At 39.5% G+C, this 17,055-nt stretch overlaps 1 protein-coding gene across 3 annotated transcripts in view; it reads right to left on the bottom strand.

The window, feature by feature from the left end:
• vwde (von Willebrand factor D and EGF domains) overlaps window positions 1–17,055 on the bottom strand; it is a 30,729-nt gene that overhangs the window by 6,130 nt on the left and 7,544 nt on the right. For all 3 annotated transcript variants that reach the window (XR_009794865.1, XM_061818905.1, XM_061818906.1), the window contains 19 exons: window positions 15,959–16,149; window positions 14,484–14,715; window positions 13,733–13,795; window positions 12,358–12,590; window positions 12,208–12,297; window positions 11,009–11,165; window positions 10,503–10,717; window positions 10,199–10,272; window positions 8,607–8,883; window positions 7,901–8,097; window positions 6,691–7,409; window positions 5,871–6,007; window positions 5,619–5,789; window positions 4,567–4,671; window positions 4,386–4,500; window positions 3,019–3,278; window positions 2,050–2,269; window positions 977–1,114; window positions 229–432 (listed from right to left, as the gene is read on the bottom strand). Coding sequence is in view for 2 of the 3 variants with exons in the window: in XM_061818905.1 (XP_061674889.1) it covers window positions 229–432; window positions 977–1,114; window positions 2,050–2,269; window positions 3,019–3,278; window positions 4,386–4,500; window positions 4,567–4,671; window positions 5,619–5,789; window positions 5,871–6,007; window positions 6,691–7,409; window positions 7,901–8,097; window positions 8,607–8,883; window positions 10,199–10,272; window positions 10,503–10,717; window positions 11,009–11,165; window positions 12,208–12,297; window positions 12,358–12,590; window positions 13,733–13,795; window positions 14,484–14,715; window positions 15,959–16,149 (3,798 nt within the window). In the remaining variant the exon portion in view is untranslated. The remainder of the gene's footprint in view (window positions 1–228; window positions 433–976; window positions 1,115–2,049; window positions 2,270–3,018; window positions 3,279–4,385; window positions 4,501–4,566; window positions 4,672–5,618; window positions 5,790–5,870; window positions 6,008–6,690; window positions 7,410–7,900; window positions 8,098–8,606; window positions 8,884–10,198; window positions 10,273–10,502; window positions 10,718–11,008; window positions 11,166–12,207; window positions 12,298–12,357; window positions 12,591–13,732; window positions 13,796–14,483; window positions 14,716–15,958; window positions 16,150–17,055) is intronic.

The following is a 17,055-nucleotide window of genomic DNA, read 5'->3' as shown; positions in this document are numbered from 1 at the left end:
CCGCCAGTTGAGTGTTATTCCTGATATTTTTTTTTGAAAACATTAATGGTGAAAAAGTTTTCAAATGATTTATATTGGTCTATTTTTATATCACAAAAACCTGGCACTCGAACAGGGGTGTGTAGACTTTTTAAATCCCCGTTTATGCCATTGAACCCATCTTAGCTGGGGTAGGCTTTAGCACACGGGACAGAAGATGAATTTTAATTAGAAAAATTGCATCCTCACTTGATAGGGTGCAAGTCGTCCCGTTGCCGTGGAAACCAGGTGGGCAGGGCCCGCAGACGTAGCCCGCCGCCACGTAGGGGCTTTGGAAGCAGTGCACGCCAGGGTGACACGGCCCCCGTGAGCAGGGCGAGGGTGACGGGGGGGGGGCTCGGGACCTCGGGGGAATGGGCGCCACTCTCGCCGGCGTCACCGTTGCTCTCAGGGCTAAAAAATGGATGCAGTGATATAAAATATGGTTAAATAACTACATAATAGAAATGAATATACTCATGATGACAATAACGTGTAAAAAGAGATCAAACATTTAAAAATAAAAACAATTACAATGGACCCTCGCTACTTGCAGGAGAACCCAACCCAACTGACGAAAAATCTGTACATAATAGGATCTCAATTATAATTGCACAGATTATTTTTTTTTGGGGTGTGTGTTTTGGGGGTTGGTGGTCCTGTCCCCCCACCCAAAAAAAAACAATGAGCATAAGAATGAAAAAAAGAACAGCAGTTGGACTAAAATTGAGAAATATTTTCGGGGGAAAAAATGCTAAATCGTGAGAATGCGGGGGTCCAATGTAATAAAAATATACAATTATAATAACATGTAAATAATAATAAAACATAAATGTAAAAATTTTAAAAACAATGATCAAGAGGATAAAGGTTACAGTATCAACAATAATAATATAAATACAGTTTTAAAAATAAATCGAGACACGCTTATAATAAAGTGAGATTAGGGTAGATTTACGAATGCAAACGGCGCCGTCACCGGCGTATCCCCTCGGGCAGGGTCCACAAGAGAAGGAGCCCGGCGTGTTGGCGCAGTCCACCCCGGGGAAGCACGGCCCAGAGGAGCACTCGTCCAGGTCCTCTCGACAAGTTCTGCCTGACCGCACACCACACACGCGCTTACGTCACCACAAGAAAAAAAAAAAAAAAAAAACTGTACAAAAAGTACAAAATCGAGCCCTTGATAGGACAGGCTATATATATATATATATATTTTTTTTTATTCAATAATCCAAGACGCAAACATTTTTGTAGCAAGAAGCCAAAACTAAAATGAAAGCAATTCCATTGCAAAACTGAAAAAAAATACAAATATATAATTTTTTTTAAGTTCTGCAATTCAATTGTGGCTTTAAACTTCAAAACATATGAAATAGAAATGCAAAACTCTTTTAATATGATGAAAAAATAATAAATAAATATTTTCTTAAAACGTCCTTGTTGAATCCAGAATCTAACTTCGAGGTCGTTTTGAAACTGGTCGTATAATTATTCATATATTTATTAGATTACATATTTTATTTTCAAAGTCACATTTAAAATTAGAAACCATATAATCAAAATGAAACAATATAAAGAAACATTTATTGGAGCCATAAAACCCAATTAATTTTAAGTTTTTTAAAATGAGAAAAGTAAGAAACAAAGTTTAGAAACTCAGAACAAATTGTAGCCTAAAAAATAAAACTGTCTTCATTAATTTTTTTATGAAAATCTAAACAAGTAAAAAAATTAAACTATTACTACACTATTTAAATCACAACTTTGATGTTTTGATTCAAATAAAAAAACAGAATAGAATAATAATGTTACTTAAAAAAATAATAATATATAACATTTGTAGAAATGAGTACCTCAAAGACATTTAAAGGTACATTTAAAAAAATTAAAACTAACAAAACCGTTTAAGCTTTCAGTATATAAAAAAGCAACTATAAAAGGTATACATTTTAATTATGGAGAAAATAAAACTAAATGCAAATCTGTATTTGCTGTACTATTTTCCAGCTCGACGTGCACGCATAAGGTCACCTGTCGTTCCGGGCGGGCAAACACAGGTGAAGGAGTTCGGTCCATCCACGCAGCGTCCCAGCCTGCAAGGGTTGGGCTTGCAGTCGTCCACGTCCACCTCGCACCGCTGACCTCTGAACCCATCGGGACAGGCACAGCTGTACTCACCGCTGCCGGCGGGCACGTTGACGGCGCTCATGCACGAGCCGCCGTTCGTGCACTCGCACGGACGCACCGACACCTGAGACCAATCGTCAGAATATTTCATTTTTGAAAGATGACATCTCGGTGAGGTCATTCGTAGATGAGCAATGAAAGTAATAGTGCAAAAAAAGTAATTTTTAACAAAATCAATAAATATTTCTGATTAATCACTAATTACCCAATGATGTAACTAAATCATTTCAAAACGGTGAGCTGTATACACAAAATTGATTATGAATTTTCAATTGGATCATTTGAAATAGTGAGCCAATTATCAATGATACTTTTCAAAGTGGTAAATGCACAGTATATTTTCCAATAACTTTAGTAATACATTTTATTTCAACATTTACAATAATTAAATGAACCAATTATTTGATTAAATAAATGAATAAAAACTATTTAAAAATTGTTTCACTCATTTTAAAATTGGATGTCATAATTAAAAGTATAATTAAGTAACCATTTATTTATAAAATAATATATACTGTTAAGTACATTATTTGTTAGACAAATATTCAATTAAATATTTACAGAGACTATTGAATAAATACATTTACATATTTAATTTACATTTGGACACTGTATAGTTTATAATTAAAGTGTAATTATTAAACAATTACTTTTGAAATAAATACAACAGTTAAATGTATTTTTAAATTTTAATAATAATAAACAAAATATTTACTGAAATAGATTCATTTTAAAAATGAATGAATAAGTTATTTTGATGAACCTAAAAAGAAATAAAGTCAATAAAAATGACAGGAATAAACAGGTCCATACATGAAGGGAAGCGAGGGTCTCGGCGAGGCAGTCGTCTGTCACGCTAAAGTTGAAAGGGCGTGTGTGGGTGTGGTCGGACGTCACCTTCCACCGGATGAGACCGGACGGAGACAACGAGGCGCCATCGGGACCCGAGCGAAGTGCAAAGACCACCGCCGAGCCCTCGGGGTCCCGGGCCCGTAATTGGTAGAGAAAGTCCTCCCCCTGGAAGGAGCGCAGACCTTGCGGGGGAAGCGACGCCAGCAAGGGGGGCTCATTTTCTGTTGGAGCAAAGTCCAGATGGAATTATGAGCAATCAAATGGCACAATGGAAGCGTCTTCAGGCTCCAGCATTTCATTTCATTTCATTTTTCAAGCCCGGGTCCATAGTCACATATTTTGTAAAGCACCTTTTCAAATATCGTTCATTCACTACATTGACTATATAGTTTAGATTATTTTCAAAGGGACTGCATGAATTAAAATGATCATTTATTTATTTATAATTGATTTGACATAACTACAGTTTCAAATATTTTCATTTTTTAAATTTATTATATCGTATTTTACATTACCTCATTTTATATTATTCATGCAAAATTGCAGTCTTTATTTTTGTGTATTATATTTGTCATTTTAGTTGTTTTAATATCATTAAATTTTTATACATTTCATTTGTATTGAATTCTACATTACTTTTTATTGGATAGTTTTTATTTTATTGTACTTTATTTTACATTTCAGTATTTTTATTTTATTGAATTTTAGTTTATTTAATTTTAAAGTACTGTACATTATTTTGGAGAGTGTATTCTTTTCTTTTTGACTACAGCAATTAACGTCTTTTATTTACTTTATTTCACATGACGTTTGACTTTTTACATTTTGAAAAATTTCATTTTAAATTATCTTAAATTATAATTATTATCTTAAATTATATATTATTTCACTTCCTGTTTTAAATTTCTTTTTTCATTTTACTATGGTTTATTTTTTAGTGTACAGTATTTTATTTTACACTATGGTATTTGCTATATTTTATGTTGTTGTTTTACTTTACTTTTACAATATTTGACTTAACCTTGAATCTACATTATTTTTAATGTGAAAAATTACATTTTATTTTTATTAATGTACTTTCTTTTACTATATTTATATTTTCTTGTTATTATCTATGTTATTATCCAGTACTTGCCTTTGATTTACTTTACTGTTTTTGTATTTAAGTTTTTTTTTTTCACATTTGATTTTACTTGCAATATTTTATTTTGTTGTTTTACAGTTTGATTTTACATCATCTGTTTTTTTTCAATTGACTTTATTTGAAATTATTTTATTCAAATTTATTTTACTATATGCACGTGCGCGTGTGGTGCAGTACGACATACTACGGTGTGGGGTCCAAGCGTGCCGGGAGGCGTGCGGCCGACAGGCGAGGCAAGGCTTGAAGGGGTGCGACCGCCCTTGGTCGTAACAGACGCCGTCGATGCTGCACGTCTTCTCCTTGGGGGAGGTCAAGTGAGGTCACTCGCTAGTAGACGAAATAGAAGACGTCTTTCCCGTCCTTACCCTGAACGTGCAGATGGGGTCGGTGTGGAGGCCGCACACATGACACGCTCCGTCGTACACGGTCAAGACTTTAGCGTTACTGAAGCTGTAACCGTCGTTGGACACCTAACAAAACACAAACGATCTTGTGAGCTGATGGAAAATATTCTTATTTGGATGTCAAAAACAACGTCGGAGGTTGTATAATATGAGGTACGACATCCCAGAGATCTTGAACACTCATTATTTATCTCACGCAGTGTACGATATCGTTATCTTCTATGTCAGGTATTTTATTTTATTATTTTCTTAAAAAAATATAATGTTATCCAAAAAGTTAATGATTAGTCATTATTTGTTAATTCTATTGTATTTATGACATTTTATTTAACTTTACTGTACGTAATTATATTTTAATTAGTTATTTCACTTTGTTGTATTTTGTGACATTTTAATGTATATCAGTATTTTATTATTTTGCTTTGTTTAATTTGAATTTAGTTTTAAGTGTATTTTATGTAACTACCTTATTTAACTTTACTACTTTGTTGTATTTCATGCATTGGATTTTACTTGATGAACTTTATTTTTTACTTTATTTTATTTTACACAGTTAATTTTGCTGAATATTATTCGAGTAAAATCTATTTTATTTTACTTTATTTTACAGTCCTGTAAAGTGCATTTTATTGTATTCAATGTAAGTATCTTATTTAATTTTATTACTTTGTTGTATTTTATGCATTTGATTTTACTTGATGTACTTTTTTGTACCTTATGTTATTTTACAGTTAATTTTGGTGAAAATTATTTGAGTAAAATGTATTTTATTTTAATTTTTTGATTTATTTTACAGTCCTTTTCTTAAGTTCACTTTGCTTTGTTCTATTTTACATCACTATTTTATTTTCCCAAATCTTATTTTACTTTTTTTTCCCCAACAGATAACATTATGAAATAAATATAAATAAATATTTTTCCAATCCGTTCTATTTTCTTTTAATTAACTCTGTGATGCTCCCTCTTTGAATATTAAAACAAAAAAGAAGGAAAAAAAAAAAGTTTGCCCTCACTTTGACCTGCCAGCGAGCCAAGAACGGCCGCTTTGTTGACGTTTCATTCGAGTCGAAGCCTGCAGTGGGCTGAGCAACTTCCAGGGGGAGCCGACACTCAATAGCCGTCGCGTTCACAAAGGTGGCAGGGACCAACCGAGGCTCAGCCACAACCCACTCGCTTGCCACCAACTCACCGCAAGAACACAACAAGAAGACATTACAGGCCAGGAATTGGGACACAGGAAGTCGAAGATAACAAACAGGAAATACCTTTTCTTTCACAAACTCACACGTGATCTTGGGGCCGTCCTCGAAGCCCAGGCCGGAGACGTGGACGTTGGAGCAGTCGCCGCCCCGGACGTCACACAGACCCCCCGTCTCCAGATCCGTGATCTCCGGAGTGTGGTCTGCAACACACACGCGGAAAGTTTTAAATCGGAAAAACAATTCAAATTGTGCCTATTGATTTACTTGTAGGCAAAACGAAAATTAAAGAAAAATTAATTTCATCAAAAAAATTCAATTTGCAAAAAAGTAATATTCCAGTCCTTGGATCCTAAAACATTGGAACATAGAAAACATGCAAATTTCAAGAGTTATGTAGTTAATGAAAAAAAATACACAGGGTAACTTGGTAAACAAACTAATTAACTTTATAATATATATATTCATACATATATATAGATTGAAAAACTTAATTCAATTTTTTGGTTGTTGCAGTCAGATTAAAAAAAATTGTAGTAGCAGAAACTACCTCAGAAAAATATAAAATGTAAGACTATTTATAACTTGCAAATGAACGCTTCTTAAACTAAGAAATTAATTAATAAAAAAATATATTTTTTTATCATAACCAGAAGCAAGAAAACAAAGGTTTTAAAAACAATTTAAGTAAAATAATAATGTACAAGAATTTATGCACAATATTTAATAATAATTCCTTTAATTTTTAACCAATTGCAAAACTAAATGGTAGTTTAGTACGCATACTAATACTTTTTTGGGGTACTGGACCAGTTACCATTTTGACAGAATTAGAGCTATTGTTCTATCTATAGAAGAACTTCCACTTTTTTATGTCTTGCCTCACCAGACAAGACGCTGCAGTCGTAGGATCCAAAGCCGGGGAAGCAGACACATCCCCAGTCTAAGCACTGGCCATTTCCGTTGCACAGATTGGGACACTTGAGTATAGCCACGGCGTCCACGCGGTCCCCGCGATCACGGCGGAGCGCCGCCAGCGGACCTTCCTCCACCAGCCGTCTCTCACACTCGTTCTCCAGCAGGGGCAGAGCGGCCTCCAGCCACGACCGCTCGTCCTTCCGTCTCAGATCGCCGACACACATTTCCACCGCTCCGCCCACCACGTCGGTTCCCAGCATCCCTCCGCAATTCCGGGCCAGGCTGGAGTTGGTGATGGCGGCCCGACACTGGTTTCGTGCCTCACTTTCCGTCAACCCGGAAGGCGTCGGCCACGTAAGATCGAGGTCTAAGCCGGTGTCAGGTTTATGGTCTTCGGGGAAAAAGTAGGCGAATTTCTCCAGGATCCCTTTAGGGAGCACTGCTCCTTCTTCCCCAGCAAGCAACTCCACCGAACTGATGTACTCGGCCGTGACATCCAGAGAGGGGATGACAGCGGGGAAGCGCACGTTACTGTGACGAGAACAGCCGCCGTCCGTCGAGGCTTCGGGGAGCGTTCCGCTCCGAGGCGATAATGTACAGTCACAGAATTTGTGGGAACTGAGTCCATTCGGAGGCGACAATGATTTTGGTCGTACTTCATCGAACAGGCTGCTTCTTGGACGAAGCCTAGCAGGAAGAAAAAAGGTGGAAGACGTGTTTGTACAAAGCATTAGAAATGAATTCTGGTGTGGTTCAGATTGATGCACGCATAGGCAAAATAAAAAAAATCTGCGGAACCTGAACTAAACTACCCATACGGTTTTGGAGCAATTCTGTACTGTACTGAACGGAAACCATTCAGCATCACATACCCAGTTTATTATGGTACAGTTTTTATCTGGAACCCATGACCAGACGTCCGTTTCCACTGCTGGGTGGGACCCTCTCCAATGGAAAGGGACCATAATGGGTTGAACTGGCCCACCTACTTGGTGGTTTGGGTCAGGTAAAACCTGGTCAGGTTTTCCTTTCCATTCAATGATTTGTCTTGCTTAGATGGGGAAAGAGGTCCATTTAAAAGTATTAAAAGTAGACAGCTTGTCAACAGACTGAATTATTTCATTTTGAAACTGAACCGTACCGCTCGGTGGAAACGAATCCTTCCATTTCAGACTGACCTCCAATGAGAGATAAAAGCCTGCAGATCCTCCCCACTTGTTTCCATAGAGAGCCGCAAGTCATTGTCGGGTTGTCCGTCGTAGGTGCCGCACAGGCCCTCGGTGTGACCCCTGTCTGAACCGGGGGCTCTCAGCGTCAGACTCAGACCCCAGTCGGCCACGTCGGCGCGTACCAAGGCTCCGGATGGGAAGGTCAGCTGGGATTGCAGCAGAAACATGTTCGTGATTTAAAAGGATTAAAAAGAATATCTTGTTCTTCTTCTTTTCCTTTCGGCTTGTCCCGTTAGGGGTCGCCACAGCGTGTCATCTTTTGCCATCTAAGCCTATCGAAGGAGAAAAGGATCTCTACAGGTTGGCCAGACAGAGGGATAGCGATGAGAAGGATGTGCAGCAGGTAAGGCTGATTAAGGAGAGAGATGGAAATGTGTTGACTGGTGCCAGGAGTGTGCTAAGTAGATGGAGAGAGTATTTTAAGAAGTGAATGAATGAAGAAAATGGGAGAGAAGGTAGAGTAGAAGAGGCAAGCGTGAATGACCAGGAAAGGGGGAAGTTAGAAAGGCATTGAACAGAATGAAAAATGGAAAGACAGTTCGTCCTGATGACATACCAGCGGAGGTATGGAAGCAATTTGAAGAGGTGGCTGTGGAGTTTTTGACCAACTTATTGAATAGAATACTGCATGAGAGTAAAGTGTGCCGGCACTTACGGTGACTTTGCGCCCCTGATAGGCCTCGTGGGCGCGCACGCCGCTCTTGCTGAGGTCCCGCGTCTTCACAGCGAGGCGAGGTTTGGTTTGGCCCGTGTCGCCGTTACACATATCCAAGGTGACCACGTCGTCGCCGTCCCGGGCTGCCACGCCGCAGGCGCACGCGGTGGGGGCCGCCCCGCTACCCCCGCACTCCCGCTGCCGCACGTGGACCTCAAATGGCCAGCGAGCACTCCTGTACAGCACGAACGTGCCCACCTGGTAGTTGTCGTAACGCCTGTAAGGGGGGGGACGCAAATTCATTTCCGGTGTGACAGTCTGAGCGCTCCCGGTGCTGAAAATTCTCCTTGTGATTTAACGCGCATGCGCGTATATTTTGTAAACTTCTGGCCAGTCTGAAACATCCCCATCCATGCTTCTTCAACATGAACACAGTGAACGTACATATATGTGTATATCTTTTTATCAACTTTTGTTTTGAAGTTAAGGTTAGGATATAATGTATGTTTGCTCCCTCTATGTAGAAGAAAGGGAACAATGAGACTGGGGATTCCTGGAGTTCCCCTATTAGTAACGCATGTGCATTCATCACAAGGAGACTTTTCAGCACGGGGGAGCGCTCAGACCGTCACACTGGGAATACAGTTAAATGAACCCCAGAAGTGATGAACTGATATCGCAATCCATCAAGCCATGTCGTATTAAAAGTACATGCACCTCAAGCAAGTCTTACAAGGATGTCCTCCCCTGTCCTGAGCACCCGTGACCACCGACACGTGTTTTTCCCCATATTCGATCCCCTCGTTTTGTCACCCCCACGGTAACGGGTTGCATTTGAGTTGACAAGATAAAGCCCGATGATCGTAAAAAAAAAAAAACGATGTGGTAGTATCGAAATACAAGATTTAATTGCAGTAATCTGACATCGCGCAATTGCGAAAGAGCAAATTTGTCTCGTAGTCTGATCCAAACATTACGTCCTGTTTTGTGACAGTCGTCTTACCGCTGATGTTTTTTAACTGACTTTGTTGGCCATCAGATATTGACAGAACTACATCAAAAGACACACAAAAAATATAGTAATACTACTATATAAAAATGAACCATCTTAGAGATTCGGATATACTGCGCACGACGGGGACGCGGTGTAAACGTCTTTTGCGGAGCCGATCAATTACATCATTGAATTATGAGATTAAAGACGATCGGCCAATCAGCAAAAACGTTCAATTATCGCCTGATTTCGATCAGGCCAATAAAATCGACGTAGAATCTAGTAATTTCCATCAAGCCATCCATGACGTTTTACATTGAATGTTCGTAATAAGATCATGGACTTTTGCTAGACAAAATTCCATATTTTGAGTGAAAATTTTTGAATACAGTTCTGAATGCTGAAAATGTTCAGTAAAACATTGCTGATGCAATTAAATAAGGTTCATATTTTAATATTAGCGTTTTGGGCTTAAAAAAAGACAAATTCAATTGCCTTTACTGATTATTACTCAGGGAGGAAAAATAGCCAGTTAGTGTACATTTAGTGCTGTTAATATGCATAGCAAATATTGTGAATGAAAAGAAACGTGACGTACCTGCCGTCAAATGTGACGATGTGAGGGTCGGTGAAGGAGTAACAATACGCTGAAGGCACGTCCTGCACTTTGAGCTACAAAAGAAAGAAGGCTTCAATTCAGAACCGCGATCATTTATAGAACACTTGCCAAAACTCAAGGCCCAGATCCGGTCCTTCATGTCATTTTATGTTCCGTCACAGTTTACAACGATTTTCCTTGACTTTTTTTTTTTTTTTAACTGGCTATAAATATGCATAAAATCAAATCCACGGGAACAAGAACAATGAATGACGTGCTGTACATACACCTTGATTTCATTTACCTGAACAGGTTCCGGTGCGTAACCGTTCCACACAAAATTCCTAGTGACAAGGGGCCGGACGGAGATGTTAGTGGTTCGATTGCCGTCTCTGACGACGTCGGTGATGGCGGTGAAATGGACCACAGCTCGGCCGCATACTCCGTCCTGGCACGGTGTCCCGGTCAAGTTCACAGAGCACGAGGACAGGGACACGTCGGAGCCCAGCACCGCTTCGTCTGTAACTCGCACACACGTTCTCATGATGCAATCCAAAACCCCTGACATGAAGCCTTTCCTGGATTTACTTGGATGATATGGCATATGCCAGTCACTTACAACATGTTGAAAAATGTATGGGTGTGGTCAGTCATGCCCGCAGATATAAAGTTGCGGGTGTGTGTTCTGTTTGTAATTATGAGTGTACACCTTTAAGAGCGGAGGGGGCGGTGTCAGGTAAACTAGGAAGTAGAAGTAGGCAGTAGGTAGCAGCAGCTCGAAGACCGTGTACTAAAACAGTTTGTGTTCACCTTGGCTGTGAGTGCTGAACGTCAAGGAGACGGCGCATTGGCCCGACGGCGAAGTCGACGACGACGACTGTTCCAGACACGGAACGGGAACGGTGCTCTCGACCGCCAGCTCGTACTGCTTCCCGTCCTCGGAAACGACGCTCACCTCGGGTCTCAGCTGCTCTCGTAGCACACAAAATAATGCGTTTATAATTTAAAGATAAAGCTGAGAAATACAGTTTATCAAATAAATGCACAACATTTGCAAATTAAGACATAAATACACGGCACACGCATAAAGGACGTAAACGTAAATAAATCAATATACACACAAAATATGGAAAGTACATACATTTTTATACTGTGTAAATTTGCTATTTTTATATATACATAATTTTGCTGATTTTTTTACATAAATATGAATTTATGACTCTGCTTTTAAACAGCAAGCGATGAAATTCAATTAATAAGATAATATAATTATGTTTTTAAAAAATAAAACCATGAATAATCATTTTCAAGCAAAATTCACATCAAACAAACATAAATGTAATGTTTTTTGTACTATGTAAAAATGTTTTGAGCTGAGCAATTTTCTCAATGTTTCATAAAGAAATTATATATGATTCATTATTTAGACAGAGAGCTGAGATAGGCTCCAGAACTCCCAGCACCCTTGTGAGGATAAGTGCCACAGAAAGTGGTTGGATGGATATAATATACAATTTCATAAGTAGAATTTGACTTGTTGTCCATCAAAATTAATTTGACAAATTATACAGAAGGATGTAAAAATATGAAATATAAGTAACAAATGAAATAAAGATTTTTACAAGTGAAATAAATATTCATAAAACATACATTTGACCTATTTTTATCCTATTTAAAAACGGTATTTATATTATATATTATTTATTTACTTAATCTAAAGTAATGAAATTTAAAAAGCATTTTATAATATGCAAAGTAGACAATTCTAGTGAGGATAAAAGGAGAGAATAAGAAGTTGTTGAAAATGGAAGGAAGTAAATTAATCTACTGTGTGTGACATACAGAACATGAATAAAAATGTGCATTATTCTTTTTTTTTTTTTTTTAAGTCAAACTTTTTCCTGCTGATGTATTATTGAAGAGCCAGAAAATCAGTAAAAGTGGCGAATATCTGCTAAATTCTGACCTCAAAACTATAATGTTCATTAAATGGAGAGAGTTTAACGTACCCGAATCCCTGCAAAGAACTCCTGGCTTTCCACAGAAGCACCGCGGATGTCCGGAGAGTCCAGGAAGAAACTGTACACTGAGCAGTAAATCTGAGAGAAAAGTATTTATGAAAATTCCTGACTTCTTTAGTGAAGCGAGTGAGGTCTGACCTTGTCTCCCAGACGGAGGTTGAAGCCATCCAGCTCGATGAGGGCCCACGTCTGTATGGTGGTCTCCTGCTTAAGTTCCTCCCGGTTGCCCTGAGGGGAGGCTCGGGACCAGGCCACCACGTGGCCGAGGGAGCCGCCAGATTTGTCCGTGGAGAAGCTGCACTTCAGATGTACGTCATCATCCGTCCACTTGGCGGCGATCGTGGGTACTGATGGAGCGGAAGGCTCCTTGACTGATCTCACCGAAAAAGAAAAAAAGTGCACCAAGCTAAATGATGGCACATTTTTCTGTATGGTAACAAACACACACTAACTAATTAACTAACTAACTACCCAACTGACCATCATACCATCTCCCCATCCAATCAACTAACTACCAAAATAGCCAAGTCATTAACAACCAACTAATGAACTAACCAACTCAATCCCCTGTGATAAATTATAGTTGGGTTGATTCTCCTTCTTTTCTCAGATTCTCCAACTATTATTCATCAAATAGTCTCCAGCATAACTAAAAAAAAAACAAATATCTATATTTTTATGACTCATATGCATTTCATTCTCATTTGTTACAGATGCATTAATTGGGATAAATTTAGTGTACAGAATTAGAGACAGTGGAATGCTAAATGACGAGCAATCGTGATTAGCATTAGCGCACTATCAAGTACCATTTGAATTCAAAACAAATGTTGCAATTATTCAACTCACTCACACTTATTATGTTTTACATACATTACACCTGCAACAGTGTTTTTAAAATAACTCACAAATGATCCTTTTTCGTTTTTGAAACTGACCCAACATTATGTCCGTCTGCAATAAATGTCCATGTGAAACATGGGTTGTGGCGCTGCAAACATGGTTCCGGGTGGAATTTTTGGAGAGGTCCCCACAGAGTTTGGAGGCAGAAATTTTGCGTCCACTAATTTTATAAGCTGACTCAGCCAAGTTAATCTTTTCTTTTCTTTTTTTTTTTTTTTGCCCAGGCATAAATTTGAGTCCACCATCGCTTCATACTTCCTTTCACATTCATTTTACATTAACGAATGTGAATTTGAGCACTGGCTGCTTCCGACAATCTTGAACGTCAGCCTGGCAGAGAGGCGTTGTGGCCATGGAAACGCCAACATCTCCACAGAAAGACATGGCGGCACATGCCTCACGCAAGCCTCATTAAGCAATCATTCCCGATCTTCTCTTTGTTTTGGCATTCCGGTGAACACAACTTTTTAAATGGACTATAGTGTATAATGAACTTCAAAAATCTACTAGACTTATCTCCCAGAAGGAGGGAATACGTGAATACTGTACTATAATTCCGAATGGAGTAGGCTGTGTACGGTTGGAAAGAAAAAAAGCAAAAGGTCCTCACTTTGTGTACACGTTCCGTCCATGTTGCAGGGAAGCGACGTCGGAGAAGGCGTGTCTGCCATTTCTGTCACAAGACAAGCAAGAAATTACCTAAATGAGACCATTTTAGTTGGTTTCACACTAACGAATGTACTACTCAAATATCCAGGCAACTAGCTAACATCCATCCATCCATTTTCTTTGCTGCTTATCCTCACGAGGGTCGCGGGGAGTGCTGGAGCCTCTCCCAGCCGTCAACGGGCAGGAGGCGAACTGGTTGCCAGCCAATCGCAGGGCACATCGAGACAAACAGTCACACTCACAATCTCACCTAGGGGGAATTTAGAGTGTCCAATTAATGTTGCATGTTTTGGGGATGTGGGAGGAAACCAGAGTGCCCGGAGAAATTTACGCAGGCACGGGGAGAACATGTAAACTCCACACAGATGAGGCTGGGATCGAACCCGGGTCCTCAGAACTGTCAGGCCAACGCTTTACATGCTGATCCCACCGTGCCGCCCCAACTAGCTAACACTACCTTTAAATTAATCAAATCCAATTTGAATTATTAACTACAACTCCTAATACTGAAACATTTAAATAAAGGAAAATAGTTGTTTTGCACCCTATCGTAACTTTAATAAGTGTAAAAATGTTGACATTCCTAACTGTTTTCCTGTAAAAATTGTGATTTTGCCTCATAATATTCAACTTGCTTGATTAAAAAGCGACTAGTACTACTACGACTACTACTACTGTACAGTGTAGTGTACCTTGTGCACAGTAGCCCATGCATCCCTGAGTGGGCTGCAGCAAGTAAACGTAGAAGTCCCCGCAGTTGCGCACGGACACGGGGATGCGGAACAGGCAGCATTCCTTGCTCCCGCTCGGGTACGACTGCCAGGCGGCGCAGGCGGTCAGGTGGCGGATTTCCAGAGGGCCCGGCAGGGACTCGCCTTCCCCCAGAGACAGCCACACCGGAGCCTGAGTCCCGCAGTGGTTGACCTGACACGAGGGCCCGCATTGGTTCATTCAAGTGCACGCGACACCAAAAATTGCTCGTTTAAAAATTCAGTCCGCAACACCCTGTTTGACATGGCAATATATTTATATAGATAGACAGACACCGACTAAGTATAACCGGTGATCCACCTTCCCTCCCTGGGACAAAATTTGCAGACGCACGATGAAAAAATGCTGATGCAACCTTGTTTTTAAAAATGATGAATGGGAGTTAAAAACATTACATTATACAACTCATCTCGGAGGAACCAGAACAATGGACTGGTTATTCAATAATACTGTATGTCAATTACGTCATTTATGGAGTCTAATTAAGTGGAAATGTTCAAATAATATTTTATCTGTATTCTATTGGCATTTACCTTTTTCCCATGGTATATGTAACAGCAGGTTTTTCTTGAAATTGCACTTATTACCTCAGAATGTTTTATTTTAATTCTCTGAAAAGTTAACTTTTTTTAACTTTTTCCTTATAGACTTGAAATTTTACCTAAAAATTATGATTTTTTTTCCTCCTAAGTTGGCTTTATATTGTCTTCAAAATAACAAAAATTCCAATTTCTCCATTTTTCTATTGAATAATACATCTTAAAAATCTGAATTTACAAAACAATTTTCTTGAAGGGTAAATTTCTGAATAATCTGTTAGATTAAATAAGGTTAGGGTTAGTACTCTAAAATGAATTTTCTTCACATTATCCTTGTTATCATATTGTAGAACAAAATGTGATTTTTTTTTTTCATTATAATAGTTTATCCTAATAGTCCTGACATTTTTATCTTTACAGGTTATAGAATTTATCTGAAAAATTACATTTTTTTGTAAAATGTTACATTTAAATGATGCCAGTTGTAAAACTACTGCTTTTTGTCATAATTTTGTTTTCATAAAGTTAAGAATAATAATCTTGTAAATGTATAGAACATTTCTTGAAATTTTGAGAATATTTCATGTGAAATACCCCCAAAAACATCCTGTCCAAATATTTTGTATTTACAAAATATAGCAATTTTTCTATTAAACTGCGACTTTTTCCTATCACTGTGAATTGATTGAAGTTAAATTCCAACTCCATCATCCCAAAAAAATAAAAAATAAAAAGTCTGCCCAGATGATGTCCCCCATTGTCTTACTGATGTGAGTCAAAATGTTTATCCGATAGGTTTGTTTTCAGGAGGGAGTAAAAGCGATGTCCGCTACCCTGTTAGACGGGTGTGACGTTACCTCCACACACCGGGTGGGCATGCTGGCCGGCTTGTCGAAAATCTGGAACCGGTACCAGCCACGTGCCAGGGAATGGTCACAGACGAAATCCCGCAGCGACGACTGCTGCAGCCGGCTGGAGCTGAAGGTGGTGCTGCGGTGAGGGTTCTGCAGGAGCCCGTGGCCCCCTGGGGCGCACTCGGGAGGGAGCGCTAGAAAAGGAAAACAATCACTAGTGCTGATCAATACGTCATCCGCTACACCCGCATCCGTTCAATATGGGAAGGCTTGTTTTTGAATATTCAGAGCTTTTCAAACTTAAGGTCTCTTTCGGGACCTCTATAAAAAATGTTCTTTAAAACAAACGATAAACCACTCATCCGTCCGTTTTCTTAGCCACTTATCCTCACAAGGGTCGCAGGGAGTGCTGGAGCCTATCCCAGCTGTCAACGGGCAGGAGGCAGGATACACCCTGAACTGGTCAACAGCCAATCGCAGGGCACATGAAGACAGACAACAGCCGCACTCACAATCACACCTAGGGGCAATTTAGAGTCTCCAATTGATGCATGTTTTTGTGATGTGGGAGGAAACCGGAGTACCCGGAGAAATCCCACGTAGGCATGGGGAAAACACACACGCGGGTCCGGGATTGAACCCGTGACCTCAGAACTGTGAGGCCAACGCTTCCCAGCTGAGCCACCGTGCCGCAAAACTGATAATCCATCCATCCATTTTCTTCACCGCTTATCCTCACGAGGGTTGCGGGGAGTGCAGGAGCCTACTTATAATCCTTTTTTAAAAAATGCCTCCCCCCCAAAAAAATGGTAAAAAAATTCCCACAATAAAATGAAATGAAATCCCCCTGATAAAAATCCTTGACCCCAGTGAAAGCTGCTAGCCTGGCCTGATGGAGTTACACGGGGGCCGTGGCCTGACAACACTGACAGGCTGCACCCCCTCCCCCAGCCACGTCACTCCTCTACCCCCTCTTGTCCTTACCTGACTTCGATGACAATTTTGGACTGTTTTCCAGAAATTGCCTCTACAATAAATTGAATCTACGGTAAAACCATCCAACATGACATCCTGTGCTATCCGTTTTTTGCTGCTTTTCA

The sequence above is a fragment of the Syngnathoides biaculeatus genome, chromosome 5 (assembly GCF_019802595.1).
Source record: "Syngnathoides biaculeatus isolate LvHL_M chromosome 5, ASM1980259v1, whole genome shotgun sequence".
NCBI classification, from domain to species: Eukaryota; Metazoa; Chordata; class Actinopteri; order Syngnathiformes; family Syngnathidae; genus Syngnathoides; species Syngnathoides biaculeatus.
This window is presented reverse-complemented; position numbering and strand designations above follow the sequence as displayed.